General features: G+C 43.5%; 1 protein-coding gene and 1 non-coding gene across 2 annotated transcripts in view; both read right to left on the bottom strand.

Annotated features, from left to right (window-relative positions):
- LOC118402724 (alpha-N-acetylgalactosaminide alpha-2,6-sialyltransferase 1-like) overlaps positions 1-26555 on the bottom strand; it is a 29607-nt gene that overhangs the window by 502 nt on the left and 2550 nt on the right. Inside the window, exons 4-8 of the mRNA XM_035800913.2 lie at positions 19558-19717; positions 3357-3495; positions 1260-1363; positions 995-1078; positions 232-331 (exon numbers count right to left, since the gene is read on the bottom strand). Coding sequence (XP_035656806.2) covers positions 232-331; positions 995-1078; positions 1260-1363; positions 3357-3495; positions 19558-19717 — 587 coding nt within the window. The remainder of the gene's footprint in view (positions 1-231; positions 332-994; positions 1079-1259; positions 1364-3356; positions 3496-19557; positions 19718-26555) is intronic.
- Positions 818-919, bottom strand: LOC118357782 (U6atac minor spliceosomal RNA). The gene has a single exon (XR_004820362.1). It is a non-coding gene; the product is annotated as a U6atac minor spliceosomal RNA (small nuclear RNA).

The following is a 26555-nucleotide window of genomic DNA, read 5'->3' as shown; positions in this document are numbered from 1 at the left end:
GATCTCCGATGACACCATGTGTCCTATATGTAGATTGTAGCCCTCAAGTTCAATAAAGAGCTAATGTACCTAGTCATTTCTATGGTACACTACCCCATGTTGTGTGTCTTCTTAAATATAATATATACCATTTAAGCAGACAACTTTATCCAAACGATTTGCAGCCATGCGTGCACACACTTTCGTATGGGTGGTTCCTCCATTGTGTGTGTTCGTGGTGTACAGACTCACCATGTCACAGGTGTGCAGGGCCAGGAAGAGTGTGAATGCTCCGTTAGTAGGTCTGAATATAGACCACAATGAACTCTTCATCTCCTGGGACCACATGAACCTACAGATGAGGAGCACACGCGCACAGTTTCATTTCAGAAGTCACTTGGAAGCGACTCCTGCACTGCAAGCACTGAATGTGATCACAGGGTTCTACGTAGCTAGCTTGGCGCTATGACCTTGCTAAGCTAACTTGACTAGTAATTTATAATAATAATAATAATATATGCCATTTAGCTGACGCTTTTATCCAAAGCGACTTACAGTCATGTGTGCATACATTCTACGTATGGGTGGTCCCAGGAATCGAACCCACTACCCTGGCGTTACAAGCGCCATGCTCTACCAACTGAGCCACAGAAGGACCACAATTTCTATGGGAAATGCCCCATGTGTGTCTTCTTAAATATAAAATATGCCATTTAGCAGACAACTTTATCCAAAGCCATTTACAGTCATGTGTGCATACACTTTTGAATGTGTGGTTCCAGCTGGATTCGAACCCACAATTATCGCGTTGCTAATACTGTGCTCTACCAACTAAGCCAGAATGGACCACATTCAAGATGCCATGTTGAAGGCCAGTAGACTAGGGCTTTTTCCATCCTTGTCAAGGGGAGTGCTAACCTCCTCTCCTGTCATACAACACCTATTGGACAACACGTTAGGACAAATATTAGCACCCACCAAATTATTATTATTATTATTAGACACTTTGCTATACCTTTTGCGGATGTATCTGAGAAAGTCAGGGTGAAGGACATAGAAGCGGGTCTCATCAAACTGTCCTGAGTAGTCCTTCCACGGCCTGCAGATAAGACAGCAGAGACAACACTGAGCAGTGTAGAGGGATTGAGTGTGTGTGTGTGTGTGTGTGTGTGTGTGTGTGTGTGTGTGTGTGTGTGTGTGTGTGTGTGTGTGTGTGTGTGTGTGTGTGTGTGTGTGTGTGTGTGTGTGTGTGTGGGAGACTATCCACGTCACAGGCTTACTGTCTGTTCTTGTATGGTCCTTTAGAGACTAGTGTCTTCCCAAATAGACCCTGTAGCCACTGGAAATCCCTCAGCCCCTCTGGAATCAGCACATACTTTATACCCTGCACAGAACAGAGACACTAAGCAGTCATCAGAGTGTGTGTGTGTGTGGCTGCATGTGTGAGAACACAATACCAGCCCACATGCAGTCTTATTATATTTTTAAATCATCACTTTGTCTAATAAATCACAGTTTATTTTTATATAACAAAAAAAAACATGTATATGATTTAATTCCCTTTGCCTCCTTGGGCCACTGAATTGCTCAGTCCGGCTGTGTGGGCGTAGGTATACAAATGTTATATATTTACATACAGCCCTGATTGGGGCCCACCCCCTGCCTGCCTTCTATTCAGGGCAGCATGGCATGATTATCTACAGGGCAGAGGCCCTAACCCGGAAGCCAGACGCATCAATGTGTCAGAGGAAACACTGTTGAAATGACGACTAATGTCAGCTTGCAGGCCCGCCACAAGGAGTCGTTAGAGCACAATGAGAGAAGGACATCCCGGCAGGTCAAACCTAATCCAGGTGAAGCTGGGCCAATTGTACGCCGCCTCATGGGTCTCCCGGTCACAGTCGGCTATGACACGCCTGGGATTGAACTTGGGCTGCAGTGGCGCCTTAGCACTCATTGTTGAATATGCGATTTCCAACTTGTTGTGTAATGTTCATGTACAGTGGCCGATGAGCACAGATGCATTTAATCTATAATTTCTCTTCATATGACAAGGATTAAAAGGATTTGCCAGCAGATTGCCGACTTGATGCATGATGTCTAGCTTGCTAGCTAAGATTTTGAAAGTATCAGTCCAATCAAAGCTACTGTAGATAAAACGTGATTTGATGTCATTTTATCTGTGGCCAATGACCTTGAGCCTTCTTGGATGGGCACTTCGAATGTAAGTCTAAGGCAGCACCCAAGGGGCTTGAATTTTCGAGCTCTACCCATAGATTTTGCGGTGACATTGTGTCCCCATGAGTGAGAGAACACTGAGCCAATCACGGCACAACTAGAAAACATTACCAACCCCTACACTCCGTATTTTCCCCTGGCTGCCTCACCACTACAGAAAGCACTGAGCTAGGCTGAAATGCATGCATTTTTGGAGCTGCCTTACTCAAGAAAGAAAAAAACAGACCATTTGTATGCAGCTTTATTAACTCAATGGTAATAGGTTTTTACATTGTTAGCAAACTGATATGTGACACGTATTAATTCCAAAATAACATGCATAGCAGGCACCAAACAGGCTCTGCGCCACCTGCCCTGAATGATGCGTCAATTCAATCATTTATTTAGAATTTATCAGAATACATTTTCCAGAAATATTTTTACTAGCTCCCGTTTATTGTCAAATTGAAATATCATAATTTTTCCATGTCACTATAATGCACTTTAGACTAAATCTCCATCAGAAAGTTTATTCGGGCATCAAGAAGAAGCATGCAAACCATGAATAGCATGTCCTTTACTTATAATAGAAAAATAACTCGACATTTACTTCATGAATGGTTGCTGCTGATCGAAGCCAAATCAGATGACTGTCTTCCATCCGAACAATCTCTCTTGCTTTTGGGCGGGACCACTACCAGAACTAGGATATATGCAAATGAACGTTCATTGATCTATTATAATCAGATCACTTTGTGACTTCATGCAGCGGGGCTAAACACTCTGTGGAAGGTAGCCTAGCGGTTAAGAGTGTTGAGCCAGTAACTGGAAGGTCACTGGTTTGAATCCCCAAGCCGTTCTACACTTGAGCAAGGCAGTTAACCCCTAACAACAACCCCCATTTCGGTTGAATGCATTCAGTTAGTATCCCATTTCCATCCCACTTGAAGATGCTGAAATTTAAGGCTCTTACACAAAAAGGGCATTTTCATAATTTCCACAATTTCAGAGTGTAATTTCAAACTCATATAAATCATATAATCAATATAATCAATCATATAGATATAACCAAACTACCAGGACAATCTAGCTTTTTAATGCTCTGGGCCTTTAAAAATGTTGCTGTGGTCTAATACAACAGAAGGACTGTGGTAACCTACCTCGTCATGAGGTGCATTGTGGTAGCCATATTTCTGGAATAGATAAGGAGACTCGGTGATGGCGTGGGCGGTGTGAATGTACACCGACGTTCTATTACCTACATCCTCCTCATAACCCTTGGTTACGGCACCATTCATCCTAACAGACACAGAGACCGAGACAGACACAGGAAATGGGACAGATACAGCAAGAGAGACAGGGAAGGGTACAGAGACGAGGAAAGAGAGAGACAAAGTCATTCATCACTCTTCATGAGCAATCTCCATTACATTATCATGGTCGCTGGTATGTACACTCGTCGAAAAAAGGGTGCTAAGTAGATCCATTTAGGGTTCTTCCATTTGTTCCCAGATGAGAACCCTTTTTGGTGCTAGGTAGAACACTTTGCAGAGGGTTCTACCTAGAACCCTTTATGAAGTGTTGTTTCTAGAACCCTCCATGAATGATTCTACCAGCCTTATTTGCATATTTTTTATGACAGTACATTTCATATATCGTAAGAGCTTTCTTTCAGGGCCTAGTTATATCCTAACACAGTGGTAGGAAATTCCTGGTTTACAGGCCACATCAGGACTGAAAGTCACATTTCAAAGCCTTGCAAAGTGATACATAATTCCTATTGAAACCCATGAGGTGGGGTTTCAATAAGGGATGTCCTTGTCTCATCGTGCTCTAACGACTCCTTGTGGCGGGCCGGGCACCTGCAAGCTGACACATTTCTTGTTAACAAATTATAGTTTTGACAAGTCGGTTAAGACATCTACTTTGTGCATGAAAACAAGTAACTTCTCCAACAATTGTTTACAGACAGATTATTTCTGTGATAATGTTGCGTTAGGAGGTAGGTGAAGGAGTCAGGAGCAGAGAAGCGTACTTTAATTGGCAAGTCCAACAACACAGGTATGGCACAATCAAAAAGGTAAAACGCCTTCGACAACAGAGAACCCATACAAACGCACGGAGGAACAAACAAAGCTCCGACAATAACACACTCTTATTAAATCCGTTAAAACAAGAAATAGGGCATAACCTCACCGAGCTATATCACAATAAAATAATAATCCCGCACAAACCTAGGCAGGCAACAAGGTAAATATATACACACAGAAATTAAGGCAAATGAAACCAGGTGTGAAAAGAACCAAAGACAAAACAAACAGAAGAGGAAAAAGGGATCGGTGATGGCTAGTAGACCAGCGACGCCGACCGCCGAGCGCCGCCCGGAGAGGGAGAGGAACTACCTTCGGTGGAAGTCGTGACAATTTAACTTATAATTCACTGTATCACAATTCCAGTGGGTCAGAAGTTTACATACACTAAGTTGACTGTGCCTTTAAACAGCTTGGAAAGTTCCAGAAAATTATGTAATGGCTTTAGAAGCTTCTGATAGGCTAATTGATATCCTTTGAGTCAATTGGAGGTGTAACTGTGGATGTATTTCAAGGCTGACCTTCAAACTCAGTGCCGCTTTGCTTGACATCATGGGAAAATCAAAAGAAATCAGCCAAGTCCTCAGAAAAAAAATGGTCTGATGAAACAAAAATTGAACTGTTTGGCCATAATGACCATCGTTAAGTTTGGAGGAAAAAGGGGGATCCTTGCAAGCCGAAGAACACCATCCCAACCGTGAAGCACAGGGGTGGCAGACTCATGTTGTGGTGGTGCTTTGCTGCAGGAGGGACTGATGAACTTCACAAAATAAATGGCATCATGAGAAAAGAAAATTATGTGGATATATTGAAGCAACATCTCAAGACATCAGTCAGGAAGTTAAAGCTTGATCACAAATGGGTCTTCCAAATGAACAATGACCCCAAGCATACTTCCAAATTTGTTTCAAATGGCTTAAGGACAACAAAGTCAAGGTATTAGAGTGGCCATCATAAAGCCCTGACCTAGAAAATCTGTAGGCAGAACTGAAAAAGTGTGTGCGAGCAAGGAGGCCTACAAACCTGACTCAGTTACACCAGCTGTCAGGAGGAATGGGCCAAAATTCACCCAATTTATTGTGGGAAGCTTGTGGAAGGCTACCCGAAACATTTGATCCAAGTTAAACAATTTAAAGGCAATGCTACCAAATACCAATTGAGTGTATGTAAACTTCTGAGCCACTGGGAATGTGATGAAAGAAATAAAAGATTAAATAAATCATTCTCTACTATTATTCTGACATTTCACATTCTTAAAATAAAGTGGTGATCCTAACTGACTTAAAACAGGGAATTTTTACTTGGATTAAATGTCAGGAACTGTGAAAAACTGAGTTTAAATGTATTTTGTATTTGGCTAAGGTGTATGTAAACTTACGACTTCTACTACATAAGCTCAGAGTCGATTAGTATATTCAGCCCTTTGAACAGGACTTGAACAGGATCACAGACTTTAGCACACATCCTTTAATAACCCCTACAAAGTCCAACCAGGTGAACCAGAGAGGAACACTACTGTGTGGTTGGTGTTTATTTATTCTTAATACATTGTGTCAGACTACAGTACATACAGAAATTAGGTGTCTCTCTCATATTCTCTATGTGGGTTGCTGAATGAAACCCATCCCATGGAACCACACCTTAAGACAATATTGTACAACAAATATTTGATGTTGAAAAAGTCTGCGACACACTGGAGGAGCCAATTATGATGCCAAAGAGTTTGTCACAAACAGGTCTGCAGAGATCATACATGTACATGGACTATCCTGTTGGTGTTATAATAATTCACCCTGCTTGGACTAAAACCTTACTGGGAGAACACATCCAGTACAGAGCTAGCCAAGAGTAAGGCAGCTTTACCTGGTAAGGTCAAAGGGACAGGGGTAATTCCATGGCAACAGAATTACGCTGAGACTCAGCCTTTCTCACTTTGAAAGGTATACCAACAAAACATTTTTTTTTATTTGTGACCGTTATTTAACTAGGCAAGTCAGTTAAGAACAAGTTCTTATTTACAATGACAGCCTTCACCAGACAAACCCGGACAACGCTGGGCCAATTGTGCACCACCCTGCCACGGCTGGTTTTGATATAGCCTGGAATCGAACCAGGGTTTCTGTAGCAGTGCCTTAGACTGCTGCGCAACTCGGGAGCCCACTTTTCTAAACAGCTCTTACACAAAAAGGGCATAATTATAATTTTCACAATTTCAGTTATTTTTGACGTCATATCAAGCATATAATCAATCAACCAAGGGGTGCACATTTTTGTTCCCCCCTAACACTACACATCTGATTCAAATGATCAAAGCTGGATGATTCGTTGATTATCTGAATCAGCGGTGTAGTGGGAGGGAAAAAAACAAAATGTGCACCCCTTGCAGTCCGTTTGTGAAACACCACCATATAGGTACAGTTTTAAATATTTGCACACTTATCTTTTTAAACTGATCAGATTACTCAACCCCTGATGTTAAAATGTAAACACTAATGCTCAGGCACAATTTAAAAGAATGAACAAGACAATAAAAAAGCTTATTCAGAAAGGTTCTATGTAGAACCCTTCTTTCCTTCCAAAGAAAAGTCAAAGAATCCTTTCTTGGAAAAACAGTTGTCAAAATGAAAAAGGTTCTAGGAAGAACTCGATCCCTCCACAAAGGACCCTTTTGGAACCCTTTTATCTAAGACTGTATGCATTGCACACAGCTATTTTGTCATATTACATTGTTAGTAGAGGTCTATCCTAATTGGCAATATCAGCTTCTGACTGTCGATCCAATATGATTTCACCTACCAATCTACATATAAGCTCATAACCAATCAGTAGCAGTGCGTGTGTAAAATGACTGGGGAAGCCGAGCAAGGAAACAAAAAAAGCGATATTACAACCTGTTGTGAAAATTGAATTGTTTGCTCTATAACCTGTTAGTTCATATGCAATGTGACCGTGATTTATAGGCCTAAGGCCGAGGCAATAAAAAGACACAGTAGCAGAATAAATTCAACCACACCTTTGTTTCATCACAAAACCGGAGAGCCACTTCTGTCTGGTGAAGTCCACAAAGCATATTGCATGTAACAAACTGTTACTGTAAATGACCTACAGCTTGGTCAAGCAAGTTAATGTTTTCAACATTTTTGGACTACTAAACAACCACGGAGGTATCAAAGAAAACGGCAGCTGCCTCCACTATTCCAGCACCATTTCAACATTTCATCATCCTCAAATCCCGTATGACTAGTCTAATACAGTGACAACTAAAATATACCAAAAACTATTTAATCCAATCAATGTAAACTAAATATGTGGCTGTCCGTGGCTCTCTTTTGTCGGTGGGTGCGTTCGTTCGTGCAAGTAGAAACAACATGTTGACTCACCCTACTTGTAGAGAAACGCAAGTGCCATCCTCCTCTCTATCATGTTGATGAAATGGTCTATGACTATCATACAGTACACGCTTTTCTTTTTTGTTGTCCTAAACTACCTGGCTAAAATGCTTGCTCGCTAGCCTGTCTTCCTTTCATGAGCAATGTTTGATAGTTAACATTAGCTTTCTACATCGAGCTACATATTGAACTTCCATCCTCTCAGGCCAGGGGCACCATTGGTTGGATCAGAATCTCTGTTATAATCATCGGCCAGTACAGAGAATTAAGCAAAAGTCCAAATCCCCATCTCCATCCATGGCTCATTTAGGAAAAGGCCATTTTAGCTAGCTAGCTAGCCACCGGAAGACAACAATACAATGAGATGTAACAATTTAAAGTTGTTTCTGTCAATGGTGTATTGCGCTCGATGTGATTTAATTGGTGGGAAGCCAAATCCAAACTGGCTTCCCTTGACACTTTTTGTTGGTGCACCAGGACCAATCACAGTTGAGTTCACTCAGTTTAGCTCAAAGCTGATTGGCTATTATTTTATATATTTTTTTAATCAAAAGGAGGCCAAATGCTCGCTGGCTTCTCTTGAATTCGAGCTACAGGTGGTAACAATGTCATACTCTTTTGGACTAGACATCAGATAGATGGCCTACACATACAGAGACAGAGGGGCACTGTTTAGCACACTTGGATGATTTCTCCAGTGAGATACATTGAAAGAAAATTATGAAACACAGAGAGACGAAGGATACATAATTGTCTTTGTCATTTTTTCCTGGTAAATTTTTTTGTGAAGCCTGGTTTCCCTTGGCATCCATTAATACACAGTGCCTTCGGGAAAGTAGACCCCTTGACTTTTTCCAAATTGTTTTAGGTTACAGCCTTATTATAAAATGTATTAAATCGTTTTATTCTTTCATCAATCAACACACAATACCTCATAATGACAAAGCAAAAACAGTGTATTAGACATTTTTGCAAATGTATTAAAAATAAAAAACTGAAATATCACATTTACATAAGTGTTCAGACCCTTTACTCAGTACTTTGTTGAAGCACATTTGGCAGCGATTACAGACTCGAGTCTTCTTGGGTATGACGCTACAGGCTAGGCACACCTGTATTTGGGGAGTTTCTCCCATTCTTCTCTGCAGATCCTCTCAAGATCTGACAGGTTGGATGGGGAACATTGCTGCACAGCTATTTCCAGGTCTCTCCAGAAATGTTAGATTGGGTTCAAGTCCGGGCTCTGGCTGGGCCACCCAAGGGCATTCAGAGACTTGTCCCAGAGCCATTCCTGCGTTGTCTTGACTGTGTGCTTGGGGTCGTTTTCCTGTTGGAATGTGCTTCATAGCCTATCATTAAGAGTATCTCTATTGATCCTGCTGTCTCTCGAGAGTTGAAAATAGCAGGTCTGGGACAGGTAGCACGTCCGGTAGCACGACCGCAGATGACCGTCTTTAGGCCACCCCTTATAGCCTGGTCCAAATGTGCTTCAACAGAGCTAGGGTCAGTCTGTTACATCTGGAGTATTTATCCTGTCTTATCCGGTGTCCTGTGTGAATTTAAGTATGCTCTCTCTTTCTCTCTCCCGAGGACCTGAACCCTAGGACCATGCCTCAGGACTACCTGGCATGATGACTCCTTGCTGTCCCCAGTCCACCTGGCCGTGCTGCTGCTCCAGTTTCAACTGTTCTGCCTGCGGCTATGGAACCCTGACCTGTTCACCGGACGTGCTAACTGTCCCAGACCTGCTGTTTTCAACTCTCTAGAGACAGCAGGAGCGGTAGAGATACTCTTAATGATCGGCTATGAAAAGCCAACTGACATTTACTCCTGAGGTGCTGACTTGTTGCACCCTCGACAACTACTATGATTATTGTTATTTGACCATGTTGGTCATTTATGAACATTTGAACATCTTGGCCATGTTCTGTTATAATCTCCACCCGGCACAGCCAGAAGAGGACTGGCCACCCCTCATAGCCTGGTTCCTCTCTAGGTTTCGGCCTTTCTAGGGAGTTTTTCCTAGCCACCGTGCTTCTACAACAGCATTGCTTGCTGTTTGGGGTTTTAGGCTGGGTTTCTGTACAGCACTTTGAGATATCAGCTGATGTAAGAAGGGCTATATAAATACAATTTGATTTAGAAGGTGAAACTTCACCCCAGTCTGAGGTCCTGAGCACTCTGGAGCAAGTTTTCATTCAGGATCTCTCTGTACTTTGCTTCATTCATCTTTGCCTCGATCCTGACTAGTCTCCCAGTCCTTGCTGCTGAAAAACATCCCTGATGCTGTCACCACCATGCTTCACCATAGGCATGGCGCCAGGTTTCCTCCAGATGTGACGCTTGGCATTCAGGCCAAAGACTTCAATCTTGGTTTCATCAGATATCTAGTTTCTCATGGTCTGAGAGGATTGGCTTCCGTCTGGCCACTCTACCATAAAAGCCTGATTTGTAAAGGCCTGATTTGTGGAGTTTTTAAAAACATTTTTTCCATTTTATTTCACCTTTATTTAACCATGTAGGCCAGTTGAGAACAGGTTCTCATTTACAACTGCGACCTGGCCAAGATAAAGAAAAGCAGTGCGACAAAAACACAGAGTTACACATCTGATAAACAAAAGTACAATCAAATGCAAATGGAGTAAGAAGGTAAGGCAATAAATAGACTATAGTAGCGAAGCTATTACAATTGAGAAAAGTAACACTGAAGTGATAGATGATGATGTGCAATACTGGTGTACAAAAGAGCAAAAGAGTAAATAAAAACAATATGGGGATGAGGTAGGTAGTTGGGTGGGCTATTTACAGATGGGCTATGTACAGCTGCAGAGATCGGTTAGCTGCTCAGATAGCTGATGCTTAAGGTTCGTGAGGGAGATATAAGTCTCCAACTTCAGTGATTTTTGCAATTCGTTCTTGTCATTAACAGCAGAGAACTGGAAGAAAAAGCCGGACATAGTGGGTGTTAGCTTTGGGGATGACCAGTGAGATATATCTGCTGGAGCGTGTGCCATGGGTGGGTGATGCTACAGTGACCAGTGAGCCTAGCAAAGACTTATAGATGACCTGGAGCCAGTGGGTCTGGCGACGAATATAAAGCAAGGGCCAGCAGACGGGAGCATACAGGTCGCAGTGGTGAGTGGTATATGAGGCTTTGGTGACAAAACGGATGGCACTGTGATAGACTGCTTCCAGTCTGCTGAGTAGAGTGTTGGAGGCTATTTTGTAAATGACATCACCAAAGTCGAGGATCGGTAGAATAGTCAGTTTTATGAGGGTATGTTTGGCAGCATGAGTGAAGGAGGCTTTGTTGCGAAATAGGAAGCTGATTCTAGATTTAATTGTGGATTGGAGATGCTTAATATGAGTCTGGAATGAGAGTTTACAGTCTAACCAGACCCCTAGGTATTTGTAGTTGTCCACATATTCTAAGTCAGAACCGTCCAGAGTAGTGATGCTAATCAGGCGGGGGGTGCGGGCAGCGATCGGTTGAAGAGCATGCGTTTAAGAGCAGTTGGAGGCCACGGAAGGAGTGTTGTACGGCATTGAAGCTCGATTGGAGGTTTGTTAACAAAGTGTCCAAAGAAGAGCCAGATGTATACAGAATGGTGTCGTCTGCATAGAGGTGGATCAGAGAATCACCAGCAGCAAGAGCAACATCATTGATGTATACAGAGAAAAGAGTCAGCCTGAGAATGGAACCCTGTGGCACCCCCATAGAAACTGCCAGAGGTCCGGACAACAGGCCCTCCGATTTGACACACTGAACTCTGTCTGAGAAGTAGTTGGTGAACCAGGCGAGGCAGTCATTTGAGAAGCCAAGGCTGTTGAATCTGCTGATAAGAATGTGGTGATTGACAGAGTCGAAAGCCTTGGCCAGGTCGATGAATACGGTTGCACAGTATTGTCTTTTATCAATGGAGGTTATGATATCATTTAGTACCTTGAGCGTGGCTGAGGTGCACCCGTGAACAGCTCGGAAACCGGATTGCACAGCGGAGAAGGTACGGTGGGATTCGAAATGGTCAGTGATCCGTTTGTTAAGTTGGCTTTCGAAGACTTTGGAAAGGCAGGGCAGGATGGATATAGGTCTGTAACAGTTTGGGTCTAGAGTGTCTCCCCGTTTGAAGAGGGGGATGACCGTGGCAGCTTTCCTATCTTTAGGAATCTCAGACGATACGAAAGAGAGGTTGAACAGGCTAGTAATAGGGGTTGCAACAATTTTGGTGGATCATTTTAGAAAGAGAGGGTCCAGATTGTCTAGGCCAGCTGATTTGTACGTGTCCAGGTTTTGCAGCCCTTTCAGAACATCTGCTATCTGGATTTTTGGTGAAGGAGAAGCTGGGGAGGCTTGGGCAAGTAGCTGTGGGGGGTGCTGAGCTGTTGCCCGGGGTTGGGGTAGCCAGGAGGAAAGCATGGCCAGCCGTAGAGAAATGCTTATTGAAATTCTCGATTATCGTGTATTTATCGGTGGTGACAGTGTTTCTTAGCCTCAGTGAAGTTGGCAGCTGGGAGGAGGTGCTCTTATTCTCCATGGATTTTACAGTGTCCCAGAACTGTTTGGAGTTTGAGCAACAGGATGCAAATTTCTGTTTGAAAAAGCTAGCCTTTGCTTTCCTAACTGACTGTGTGTATTGGTTCCTGACTTCCCAGAAAAGTTGCATATCGCGTGGACTATTCGATGCTATTGTAGTCTGCCACAGGATTTTTTTGTGCTGGTCGAGGGCAGTCAGGTCTGGAGTGAACCAAGGGCTGTATCTGTTCTTAGTTCTATGTTTTTTTAAAGGGGTATGCTTATTTCAGATGGTGAGGAAATTACTTTGAAAGAACAACCAGGCATCCTCAACTGACGGGATGAGGTCAATATCCTTCCAGGATACCCGGGCCAGGTTGATTAGAAAGGCCTGCTTGCAGAAGTGTTTTAGGGAGCGTTTGACAGTGATGAGGGGTGGTCGTTTGACCGCAGACCCATAACGGATGCAGGCAATGAGGCAGTGATTGCTGATATAGTAGGTTGGTCAGGATAATATCTATGAGGGTGCCCATGTTTATGGATTTAGGGTTTACCTGGTGGGTTCCTTGATGATTTGTGTGAGATTGAGGGCATCTAGATAGATTGTAGGACAGCCGGGGTGTTAAGCAGTTTAGGTCACCTAACAGAATGAACTCTGAAGATAGATGGGGACAATCAATTCACATATGGTGTCCAGGGCACAGCTGGGAGCTGAGGGGGATCTATAACAGGCGGAAACAGTGAGATACTTATTTCTGGAGAGATTAATTTTTAAAATTAGAAGCTCGAACTGTTTGGGGATAGACCTGGAAAGTGTGACAGAACTTTGCAGGCGATCTCTGCAGTAGATTGCAACTCCACCCCCTTTGGCAGTTCTATCTTGACGGAAAATGTTGTAGTTGGGGATGGAAATCTCTGAATTTTTGGTGGCCTTCCTAAGCCAGGATTCAGACACGGCAAGTACATCAGGGTTGGCAGAGTGTGCTAAAGCAGTGAGTAAAACAAACTTAGGGAGGAGGCTTCTGATGTTAACATGCACAAAACCAAGGCTTTTACGGTTACAGTCAACAAATGAGAGTGCCTGGGGACACACAGGGCCTGGGTTAACCTCCACATCACCCAAGGAACAGAGGAGGAGTAGGAGGGTATGGCTAAAGTCTATCAAAACTGGTCATGTAGTGCGTTGGGGACAGAGAATAAATGGAGCAGGTTTATGGGTGTGGAAGTATAGATTCAGAGCATAATGTACAGACAGGGGTCGGTATGGTAGGGTGTGGGTACAGTAGAGGTAAACCTAAGCATTGAGTGATGATAAGAGAGATTGCATCTCTGGAGATACTAGTTATGCTAGATGAGGTCACCCCATGTGTGGGAGGTGGGACAAAGGAGGTATCTAAGGCATGTTGAGTGGGACTAGGGGCTCCGCAGTAAAATAAAACAATGATAACTACCCTAAACAACAGTATACAAGGCATATTTACATTAGAGAAACATAAAGCGAGGCATAAAGCAATCACAGGTGTTGATTGGGAGAGCAAGCTAAGACAATGGGTAAGACAACCGGTAAAATGGTGATGAATGGGCAGAGAGGGTCAGTTAACTACACACAGGGCCTGAGTTCGAGGATGGGGCCGACAGAAACTAAATGGAGTACCGTGATTAATGAACAGTCCAGCAGGCAACAGCTATGTATCCAGGTGATCTTAGGGTCCAGTAAACAGCAATAGATGAAACAGGGAAGTCATTACCACGCTGGCAAGTGGGAGACACGGCGTTCATGAAGATAGCAGGCCGGGGCTTCATCGACGTCCGACAAAGGCCGGTTGAGGGCACATCAGATGGAATTACGTCGGCAGGCCAGTCGCGGTGGAGCTGCGGGGCTCCGTGTTGACAAAGGGTCCAGGCCAATTGGCAAAAGAGGTAATGTAGCTGGAGTAATATTGTTTGCTAGCCGGAAGATGCGCCTGGCTCCAGGCTAACTGGTACTAGCTTTGGGACAAGGCTACCGAGTGGCTCCACTATGGCCACTCGGTAGCGGCTAGATAGTATCGATGATCTGATGACAAGGTCTAGAGCTTACGGCAGGAATCTGGCGACGTAGTGGCTTCTAGTCGTGTTAGTGAAGAGTCCGGCAGGCATCAGCTGTGTAGCCGAGTGGGGTCCACTGAGCAGGCCAGGAGATGGGCCTGGTTCAAAAGCTAGCTTCGGGGCAGGGCCACTCGGTAGCAGCTAGCTATAATAATAATAATAATAATAATAATATATGCCATTTAGCAGACGCTTTTATCCAAAGCGACTTACAGTCATGTGTGCATACATTCTACGTATGGGTGGTCCCGGGGATCGAACCCACTACCCTGGCGTTACAAGCGCCATGCTCTACCAACTGAGCTACAGAAGGACCACCAGCTAGCTGCAAGGATTCGGAATAATGGTCCAGTAATGGAGTAGTCTGGGGTAATGGTGGAGAAAAGCAGTCCTGAAATACTCAGGGTTGATGTCGCGCTGTGCAGACTGGCGGGTATTATCCAGGGTAAACGGATGGTGTCTGAGCTAGAGGTAAAAGCCGCTAGCAGTGGCTAACAATGACTAAATAGCTAGGAGCTAATTAGCTGGTTAGCATGTGATGGCTAGCTTCCGATGGAGGTTCTAGCTATAAGGTCTAAAAAAAAGTGGATCTGTATCGCAATGGGTGAGACGGGTTGCCGGAAGGTATATTTCATTTCAAAATGGAAAAAGAGATTGAAATATATTGAAATATATACAAAAAATATGAAAAAAAGACAACATTTACATGGGACAACAACAAACACGTCTGCAGAGATGATTGTTCTTCTGGAAGGTTCTCCCATCTCAAGAGAAGAACTCTAAAGCTCTGTCAGAGTGATCATTGGCACGGCGGCCAGCTCTAGGAAGAGTCTTGGTGGTTCCGTTCTTCTTCCATTTAAGAAAGATGGAGGCCACTGTGTTCTTGGGGACCTTCGATGCTGGAGAAAGTTTTTGGTACCCTTCCCCAGATCGGTGCCTCGACTAAATCCTGTGTCGGAGCTCTACGGACAATTTCTTCGACCTCATGGCTTGGTATTTGCTCTGACATACTGCAGGACATTATATAGACAAGTGTGTGCCGTTCCAAATCATGTCCAATCAATTGAATTTACCACAGGTGGACTCCAATCAAGTTGTAGAAACATCTCAAGGCTGATCAAAGGAAACAGGATGCACCTGAGATCAATTTCAAGTCTCATAGTAAAGAGTCTGAATACTTATGTAAACAAAACCTGTTTTCGCCAAGTCATTATGGAGCATCGCGTATAATTATGTTTACGTCTCTGTTAGTGAGCATTTATCCTTTGCGAATATAATCCATCCACCTGACAGGTGTAGCATATCAAGTAGCTGATTAAACAGCATGATCATTACACAGGTGCACCATGTTCTGGGGACAATAAAAGGCCACTTTAAAAATTAGCAGTTTTGTCACACAACGCAATGCCTCAGATGCCTCAAGTTTTGAGGGAGCATGCAATTGTTATGCTGACTTCAGAAATGTCCACCAGAGCTGTTGCCAGAGAATTCTATGTTTATTTATTGTCCATAAACCGCCTCAAACGTTGTTTTAAAGAGTTTGGCAGTACATCCAACTGGCAGTACATCCAACTGGACAAACCACGTGAAACCACGCCAGCCCAAGACCTCCACATCCGGCTTCTTGCCAGACCTGCAGGACCGTCCACCCGGACAGCTGATGAAACTGTGGGTTTGGACAACTGAAGAACTTCAACACAAACCGTCAGAAACCGTCTCAGCGAAGCTCCTCTCCGTGCTCTTCGACCTCCCCAGGGTCTTCACTTCTTTTTTTACGGTTTTGCACTGTAACCGACTTCAGAGAAACACTCACCTTTGATAGCCACTAGCACGCTGGAGAAGTGTATTGCATTTTATCTATGGAAATTTGAATGCACAGAGAAACCTTGAAGAGATCCAGAAGCCCATTGTCATGGCCGATTGCCAGTGCCTTAAATAGTTTAATTCACTGGACAGAGATAGCTAATTGAAACACAAATTGACATTTATAGTAGCTGGCTGGGCTAGTCAAACTAACATTGGCTAGCTTTCAATACATTTGCTAAATGCTAAATGGTCAACGAAGTTACTGTACCTCTTCATATGATCAAGACAGTTCGTACCCCAACTATTTATTTTGTAGGGACACTGTACCCCTGACAGTTGAGCAAATTTGCAGACATGAATGTTGAAATATACTTTTTATGAGGAAATGTGCGAGAATTGAAGGTGCCAATAAATGATATCGTCATAAGAATCTTTTACAGTCATATATAAAATATCTACCCCTCCCTCCACGGGGATCGATCAACCTCACGTTTTTTCTGCGTGAGCCCACCACCTATAACCCCTGCAAAGTCCAACCAGGTGAACCAGAGAGGAACAGTACTGTGTGGTTGGGGTTTATTTATTCTTAATACATTGTGTCAGACTACAGTACATACAGAAATTAGGTGTCTCTCTCATATTCTCTATGTGGGTTGCTGAATGAAACCCATCCCATGGAACCACACCTTAAGACAATATTGTACAACAAATATTTGATGTTGAAAAAGTCTGCAACACACTGGAGGAGCCAATTATGATGCCAAAGAGTTTGTCACAAACAGTACTGCAGAGATCATACATGTACATGGACTATCCTGTTGGTGTTATAATAATTCACCCTGCTTGGACTAAAACCTTACTGGGAGAAACACATCCAGTACAGAGCTGGCCAAGCTTTTCCTGGAAAGGTCAAAGGTAATGGTACAATTCCATGGTAACGGAATTACGCCGAGACTGATTTTTCAGTTTAAAATGTACAATGCCTTCAGAAAATATTCATACCCCTTGACTTATTCCACATTTTGTTGTGTCACAGCATGATTTCAAAATGGATTCAATTGATTTTCTTCTCAACCATTTACACACTATACCCCATAATGACAATGTGAAAACATGAAAATTAAATGCAGAAATATCTCATTTACATAAGTATTCACACCCCTGAGTCAATACTTTGCAAAAGTACCTTTGGCAGCGATTACAGCTGTAAGTCTTTCTGGCAAAGTCTCTAAGAGCTTTCCACACCTGGATTGTGAAACATTTGCTCATTATTCTTTTCTAAATTCTTCAAGCTCTGTCAGATTGGTTGTTAATCATCACTGTCTTCTTGGTAAACAACTCCAGTGTAGATTTGGACTTGTGTTTTAGGTTATTGTCCTGCTGAAATGTGAATTCATCTCCCAGTATCTGGGGTAAAGCAGACTGAATCAGGTTTTCCTCTAAGATTTTGCCTGTGCTTAGCTTCGGTCTCTATTTTTTTATCCTGAAAAACTCCCAAGTTGTTATTGATTACAAGCATACCAATAACATGATGCAGCCACCACTACGCTTTAAAATATGGAGAGTGGTACTCGGTAATGTGTTGTATTGGATTTTTCCCCAGCATAACACTTTGTATTTAGGACAAAAAGTTAATTGCTTTGCAACATCTTTTGCAGTATTATTTTAGTGGCTTGTTGCAAACAGGATGCATGTTTTGGAATATTTTTATTTTGTACAGGCTTCATTCTTTTTACTCTGTCAATTATGTTATTTTTGTAGAGTAACTACAATGTTGTTGATCCATACTTAGTTTTCTCCTATCACAGCCATTAAACTCTGTAACTGTTGTCAAGTCTCCATTGGTCTCATGGTGAAATCCCTGAGGATTTTCATTCCTCCTCAGCAACTGAGTTAGGAAGGACACCTGTATATGTGTAGTGACTGGGTGTATTGATACACCATCCAAAGTGTAATTAATAAGTTCACCATTTTCAAAGGGATATTCAATGTCTGCTCGGCCCAGAGGAGCGGTGCTGGGTTTCTGTGGTGGACATCTTGGACTCTTCGCTGACCAGGGATTTTCACCAGGGAGGGTCTACGTCACCAGATTTCTAGGCTTCACTGAACGGGATTCATTATCATCAACCCCAGACTGTCTTGTCTGATTACACACACCATGTTCCCATTTCCCCTATTAGTATGTTATATATGTGCCCTCTGTTCCCTCTGTCTTTGTCAGTTATTGTTCCCATGTCCGTTGGTGGTGTGAGTACCTATGTGTTGGTGGTGTGAGTACCTATGTGTTGGTGGTGTGAGTACCTATGTGTTGGTGGTGTGAGTACCTATGTGTTGGTGGTGTGAGCACCTATGTGTTGGTGGTGTGAGTACCTATGTGTTGGTGGTGTGAGTACCTATGTGTTGGTGGTGTGAGTACCTATGTGTTGGTGGTGTGAGTACCTATGTGTTGGTGGTGTGAGTACCTATGTGTTGGTGGTGTGAGCACCTATGTGTTGGTGGTGTGAGTACCTATGTGTTGGTGGTGTGAGTACCTATGTGTTGGTGGTGTGAGTACCTATGTGTTGGTGGTGTGAGCACCTATGTGTTGGTGGTGTGAGTACCTATGTGTTGGTGGTGTGAGTACCTATGTGTTGGTGGTGTGAGTACCTATGTGTTGGTGCAGCTGTTATGCTGCGTGATACATATATTATTATGGGTATTGTCCCGTGTCGTTCACCGAGGTTTACCCTCGCTCTTTTGTTTGGGTACAGCCCAGTGTTTTTGTATACGTGTTTGTTTTGGGTGTATTAAAAAAAACGTATTGTGTATTCCTGTGCCTGTCTCCAAATCCTTTATACCAGCGTGACAGTCAAGGAATGTTAATACTTTCTGAAGGCACAAACAAAAACCATTGATGTCAAAGTTGAACAAACTATTCAACTACTCAACTGCTTTTAACAATTTCAAATGAACATTTGAACAGACTCTTCAACTCTATTCACAAGGAATGCTTTTAACAATTTCAAATGAACATGAACAAAAACACATTTACACAAAGAACTGTGCAGATACAACTTTTGGTAACAGAATAAAACTGAGGGAGATTTTGCACCGTTTATACAGTAAATTATTATTTATTTATTTGCTGTGTAAATTGGTCAAAGCAGTCGTTGTGCATAGAGTTGTATGGTTTGTTCAACTTTGAAATCAATAGCTTTTTTTTGGCATACATTTTAAAGTGAAAAATTGGACACTCATAATTCCATTACCATGGAATTGACCACAGGTTAAACTCATAGGAATCTGTCTCACACATTCCGGAACCAGAACCAAATATAGGTTCCAGCTGAAACATTGAAAAATCGACTTTGGTCTCTATGGGACTCCCTGCCTTAATAAAGGTTCAATAAAATTGCCTGATCATTGTGATGCACAGATGCATGCAGTCATAGGAATATGCACAGGCGCACAAACACACACACACACACACACTGACCGGAACACGTAGTCATGGGCATCGATCTCCTTCCCCATCCGAGAGCCATTGAGGATTCCTCCGTTGGCCACCACAGCACAGCGAATACACTTGAGGTTCCCCCGCGGCAGGAGCAGGGCCTCTCTTGGCTTGGGGATCAGGTCCACCACTGCCTTTATTTCTGTAACCAACCACACACAGTATGTTTTACTTGTCTGTGTCTTTGGGATTCCATAAAGCAAGCATCACTTGACTTGTCACCAGTCAATGGTAGAAGTATCAAGAAGTACTGTACTACTACACATTATAACTACACAAAAATAGGCCAAGTAGACCTTTTTTTAAAATATATTTTCGCAAAAAATATATTTTCTCTTTTCAAGAGCGTCCTGGCCAAGATAGGCAGCACCAAGTCATTAGTAAAAACTAGTAATCTAGTAAAAACCATAGAATTCACAAGAGTATAACAAAATCATAAAACAGCACATTAAAAACATTGACAGGTCAGGGAATCAGCCTCAAAATACTTCATCAGTGATTTAAAAACACCAATTGGGACAAGTTCTTCCAGTTTAAAAGTATTTTGTAAGGTGTTCCAAGACGATGGCTCAGAGTACAAAAAAAGCCCTTTTACCAAATTCAGTTCAGACATTTGGAACAGTTAACAGGATAAAGTCCTGCGAACGAAGAGAGTACCCACCACATTTCTGAACAATAAAAATGCCCAGATAAAATGGTAGTAAACACAAGAATACAGTATGTGCAGCAGTAGTTATGTAGGGTGAGCTATGTCCAGAATACAGTATGTACAGCAGTAGTTATGTAGGGTGAGCTATGTCCAGAATACAGTATGTACAGCAGTAGTTATGTAGGGTGATCTATGTCCAGAATACAGTATGTACAGCAGTAGTTATGTAGGGTGAGCTATGTCCAGAATACAGTATGTATAGCAGTAGTTATGTAGGGTGAGCTATGTCCAGAATACAGTATGTACAGCAGTAGTTATGTAGGGTGAGCTATGTCCAGAATACAGTATGTACTGCAGTAGTTATGTAGGGTGAGCTATGTCCAGAATACAGTATGTACTGCAGTAGTTATGTAGGGTGAGCTATGTCCAGAATACAGTATGTACAGCAGTAGCTATGTAGGGTGAGCTATGTCCAGAATACAGTATGTACAGCAGTAGTTATGTAGGGTGAGCTATGTCCAGAATACAGTATGTACAGCAGTAGTTATGTAGCGTGAGCTATGTCCAGAATACAGTATGTACAGCAGTAGTTATGTAGGGTGAGCTATGTCCAGAATACAATATGTACAGCAGTAGTTATGTAAGGTGAGCTATGTCCAGAATACAGTATGCACATATAAAGTGTGTAATCAAAAATCTTAATTTCTCAGAGATCAAATTACATTTCAACAGAATAATGCTGATCTTATCTGTTTCTAACTACATAAATGATTTAAAAACAATAAACATTATACAAACATTTTTAGTGACCAGTTTTCAATGACTCAATGTACATAGGGCAGCAGTCTCTAAGGTTCAGGGTAGAGTAGCGGGTGATAGCCGGCTAGTGACTGTCACGGCTGACTGAAGGACTGGACCAAGGTGCAGCATGGTAAGCGTACATTTCCTCTTTATTCAAAAAATGACGACGACAAAATGAAGAACAAAAACCAAACCGTGAAGCATTGGGCTATGTGCCCTGAACAAAGACAAACCGTGAAGCATTGGGCTATGTGCCCTGAACAAAGACAAACCGTGAAGCATTAGGCTATGTGCCCTGAACAAAGACAAACCGTGAAGCATTGGGCTATGTGCCCTGAACGAAGACAAACCATGAAGCATTGGGCTCTGTGCCCTGAACAAAGACAAACCATGAAGCATTGGGCTCTGTGCCCTGAACAAAGACAAACCGTGAAGCATTGGGCTCTGTGCCCTGAACAAAGACAAACCGTGAAGCATTGGGCTATGTGCCCTGAACGAAGACAAACCGTGAAGCATTGGGCTATGTGCCCTGAACGAAGACAAACCGTGAAGCATTGGGCTCTGTGCCCTGAACAAAGACAAACCGTGAAGCATTGGGCTATGTGCCCTGAACGAAGACAAACCGTGAAGCATTGGGCTATGTGCCCTGAACGAAGACAAACCGTGAAGCATTGGGCTCTGTGCCCTGAACAAAGACAAACCGTGAAGCTTTGGGCTATGTGCCCTGAACGAAGACAAACCGTGAAGCATTGGGCTATGTGCCCTGAACAAAGACAAACCGTGAAGCATTGGGCTATGTGCCCTGAACAAAGACAAACCGTGAAGCATTGGGCTATGTGCCCTGAACGAAGACAAACCGTGAAGCATTGGGCTATGTGCCCTGAACGAAGACAAACCGTGAAGCATTGGGCTATGTGCCCTGAACGAAGACAAACCGTGAAGCATTGGGCTCTGTGCCCTGAACAAAGACAAACCGTGAAGCATTGGGCTATGTGCCCTGAACGAAGACAAACCGTGAAGCATTGGGCTATGTGCCCTGAACGAAGACAAACCGTGAAGCATTGGGCTATGTGCCCTGAACGAAGACAAACCGTGAAGCATTGGGCTCTGTGCCCTGAACGAAGACAAACCGTGAAGCATTGGGCTATGTGCCCTGAACGAAGACAAACCGTGAAGCATTGGGCTATGTGCCCTGAACGAAGACAAACCGTGAAGCATTGGGCTATGTGCCCTGAACGAAGACAAACCGTGAAGCATTGGGCTATGTGCCCTGAACGAAGACAAACCGTGAAGCATTGGGCTATGTGCCCTGAACAAAGACAAACCGTGAAGCATTGGGCCATGTGCCCTGAACGAAGACAAACCGTGAAGCATTGGGCTATGTGCCCTGAACGAAGACAAACCGTGAAGCATTGGGCTATGTGCCCTGAACGAAGACAAACCGTGAAGCATTGGGCTATGTGCCCTGAACGAAGACAAACCGTGAAGCATTGGGCTATGTGCCCTGAACAAAGACAAACCGTGAAGCATTGGGCTATGTGCCCTGAACGAAGACAAACCGTGAAGCATTGGGCTATGTGCCCTGAACGAAGACAAACCGTGAAGCATTGGGCTATGTGCCCTGAACAAAGACAAACCGTGAAGCATTGGGCTATGTGCCCTGAACGAAGACAAACCGTGAAGCATTGGGCTCTGTGCCCTGAACGAAGACAAACCGTGAAGCATTGGGCTATGTGCCCTGAACGAAGACAAACCGTGAAGCATTGGGCTATGTGCCCTGAACGAAGACAAACCGTGAAGCATTGGGCTATGTGCCCTGAACGAAGACAAACCGTGAAGCATTGGGCTCTGTGCCCTGAACGAAGACAAACCGTGAAGCATTGGGCTATGTGCCCTGAACGAAGACAAACCGTGAAGCATTGGGCTATGTGCCCTGAACGAAGACAAACCGTGAAGCATTGGGCTATGTGCCCTGAACGAAGACAAACCGTGAAGCATTGGGCTATGTGCCCTGAACGAAGACAAACCGTGAAGCATTGGGCTATGTGCCCTGAACAAAGACAAACCGTGAAGCATTGGGCCATGTGCCCTGAACGAAGACAAACCGTGAAGCATTGGGCTATGTGCCCTGAACGAAGACAAACCGTGAAGCATTGGGCTATGTGCCCTGAACGAAGACAAACCGTGAAGCATTGGGCTATGTGCCCTGAACGAAGACAAACCGTGAAGCATTGGGCTATGTGCCCTGAACGAGGACAAACCGTGAAGCATTGGGCTATGTGCCCTGAACGAAGACAAAGTTAACTTCCCACAAAACAGGTGGGGGGAAAGGGTACCTAACGATAGACAGCTGCCTCTGATTGAGAACCACACCCGGCCAAACACATAGAAATAGAAAATCGTAGAACATAGAACATAGACTGCCCACCCAAATCACACCCTGACCAAACCAAAATAGAGACATAAAACGTTCTCTACGGTCAGGGCGTGACAGTATCCCCCCCTAAAGGTGCGGACTCCGGCCGCAAAACCTGAACCTATAGGGGAGGGTCTGGGTGGACATTTCTCCGCAGTGGCGGCTCTGGCGAGGGTCGTAACCCCGCTCCACCTCTGGCTCTGCCCACTTAGGTGGCGCCCCTAGAGCAGGGACCCTTGCCGCCGACCCCAGAGCGGGGACCCTCGCCGCCGACCCCGGACTGGGGACCCTCGTAGTGGGCCCCGGACAGGAGGGAGACTCTGGCAGCTCCGGACAGGAGGGAGACTCTGGCATCTCCGGACAGGAAGGAGACTCAAGGGGCCTGACCAGTCCCATGCTCTCTACGGTAAGCACAGGGAGTTGGCTCAGGTCTGCCTTCTGACTCTGCCACACTCCCCGTGTGCCCCCCCCCAAAAAAAAAAAAAATTGGGGGGCTGCCTCTCGGGCTTCCTTGCTAGCCGTGTTCCCACATTCCGCTGGTTCCTCTCTCCGGCTGCCTCTGCTCTCCTCGCTGCCTCCACCTGTTCCCATGGAAGGCGATCCCTTCCCGCCAGGATCTTCTCCCATGTGTAGACTCCCTTGTCATCCAGAACGTCCTCCCATGTCCAGGAGTCCACCTTACCATGCTGCTTGGTCCGCTGGTGGTGGGCAGTTCTGTCACGGCTGGCTGAAGGACTGGACCAAGGTGCAGCATGGTAAGCGTACATTTCCTCTTTATTCAAAAAATGATATCCACCATACTAGGCCGAACACAAAAACCAACATAGAAAAACAAACATAGACTGCCCACCCCAACTCACGCCCTGACCATACTAAAACAAACAGACTGCCCACCCCAACTCACGCCCTGACCATACTAAAACAAACAATAAAATAACAAAACTATGGTCAGAACGTGACAATGGTGCTATAGAGAACCATTAACAAAAAGGTTATATATAGCACCAAAAAGGGTTCCACTATGGTTTCAACCATTGACTGTAAAAGAAAATGGAGCCATTGATGACATCACCCCATTGTTTCCTATGTGAAGTCTGTGGCACATTTGTAGATCAGGAAGTGTGAAGTGTTGTTTCAGCGTGCTGCCATCTTGCTTCATGGATGAGTTTTTGGAAACATTGCATGCGCAGTTTGAGATACTCTCGGAAGTGACTTTGCAGGCTAGCACAGTGTTTCATTGAGTATCTCAAGTTGAAAGCCATTAGCAACAAAATTATCGTTATAACTTCTTCTGTGTGTGATTTAAAAATAACCATCTCAAGGACATGGTGTAATAGAAGTAATTATCGGTACCATGATTGTCCTCAAAACATTTTTTATTTCTACAATGATTGACCACGAAGTTTGCTATTTTCTCATTCACTATAATGGGGGATCCGGTTTTCTGAAAACAATGCCTGCACTAGACACAGGAACTTGAAATCCTCAATGAGCGGGGACAGTTGTTCTCCCCTGGTTACAACCATTTTTGGTTCTTTATAGAACCTTTTGAATAACTTTTTTTTAATGATTGTAATTAGCTGTATTACATTGTTAAAATTCCATAGGTGTTACTATTGTGCTAATTCCCAAGTTGAATCCGGTGTATATCTCTGGAACAGCTGGGGGTCCCTGAGGAGAGAATTGAGTACCACTGATTTTAGTAACCTAACGTAGCAGCCATAAAAGAAACGCCTGAAGCTAGATCTCTTACATACATACTGGTCTTGATAGGAGGAAAAACAACTGTCGGGGGAGGTTCTCTTCTGCACTGTTCAACCAATCCAGTAAATGTGGAGGAGGAGTTAAGATGGAGCGTCACCTTGTTAACGTCCAAAAGCCGAAGTCTGGTCACAGGCTCTCTTTCCATTTTTGCTGAAAACCGGAACATCAGGTTGTTGGGGATTTGTAAGAGGCTACTGATTTAGTAAACAGTTCTCAATTGACACAAGGCCTTACGTGAGTCTTTAAATAGAGTCTTTAAATAGATACTGCTATTGGGCCTAATTATATTTAAGATATATTGCCATAACAGAACAAATTAGATCAACTGGGATGACACTCTCGCTTGTCACACTATCAAAGAAGAGCAAACCACGCCCCAAAATATTTGAATGAGTGGGCGCACCTACATTTTAATTATCACTAAAAGATTAAATAACCCTTTTCTGACTTGTAAAGAACCACTGAAGGGCTCGAAGGGTTCTTTGAGTCATTATGGTTCCATATAGAACCAACGAATTGACACTCTCCTCAATCACTTATCACTGAGGAGAGAGGATGGAGTAGTTGAGCAGAGAACAGTCTTTTGGCCAAATGAGAGTCTCCCAATAAGCCTCCATTTGCGTATACCTTGGTTTGAGAAAACAACTGCTAATTGAATGATTGACTCACTGTTCTCATTGACATTTCCTTTAAATCCTGTCTTTTCCAAGTTTGAAAGTGCAGCTAAGAGGGAAGTTTGCCATGTAGCTGTGGTCTAACGTTGTAAATTGCTGACTTAATTTTGAGATCATTAAAAAAAATAATAATAATGTAATATTGAGAAGTAAAATGACTGTTTAGTTAGTGCTTCCCTCAACCATGCACCAGAATCTGTGTTTTGTTTTGCGTGATTAAATCATTGCGTTACCTTTGTCCTACTTTTTGGCCAGTCTCGAAATAAAACCTCAGTAATTCAATTTGCATTGACTCTTGTGAAGTTGATGCATGTCTGGGAATTCATTATTCTGCCACTCAAACCCAAACTAAGAACCCGTTTGTAATGTGTGTTTGTTCCTAATGCTCTTATTTAAACATGGGGTAGCTGAGTATGTCAGTGAGACACAAATGCCACTTGCTTTCTCACTTCTCTTGCTGTTTCTTGATTTATGCCATGTTCCTGATATTGCACACCCTTAGCCAATGTAGACCCGCCCTCTTTAATCGTCTGTTACTGTGTACTAAAGGATGAAAGTTTGTCATTGTGTCAAAAGTCTACATGGATGAGAGGGAGTTGGCCATACGAGCTGCGCTGCCTGCCAAGGATTTTTATAATTGTTTTAATTGAATCTTTATTTAACTAGGCAAGTCAGT

This window comes from Oncorhynchus keta, chromosome 24, assembly GCF_023373465.1.
Source record: "Oncorhynchus keta strain PuntledgeMale-10-30-2019 chromosome 24, Oket_V2, whole genome shotgun sequence".
Taxonomy (NCBI): Eukaryota; Metazoa; Chordata; class Actinopteri; order Salmoniformes; family Salmonidae; genus Oncorhynchus; species Oncorhynchus keta.
Note: the sequence above shows the minus strand (reverse complement) of the source record. Positions and strands in the feature narration are given on the sequence as shown.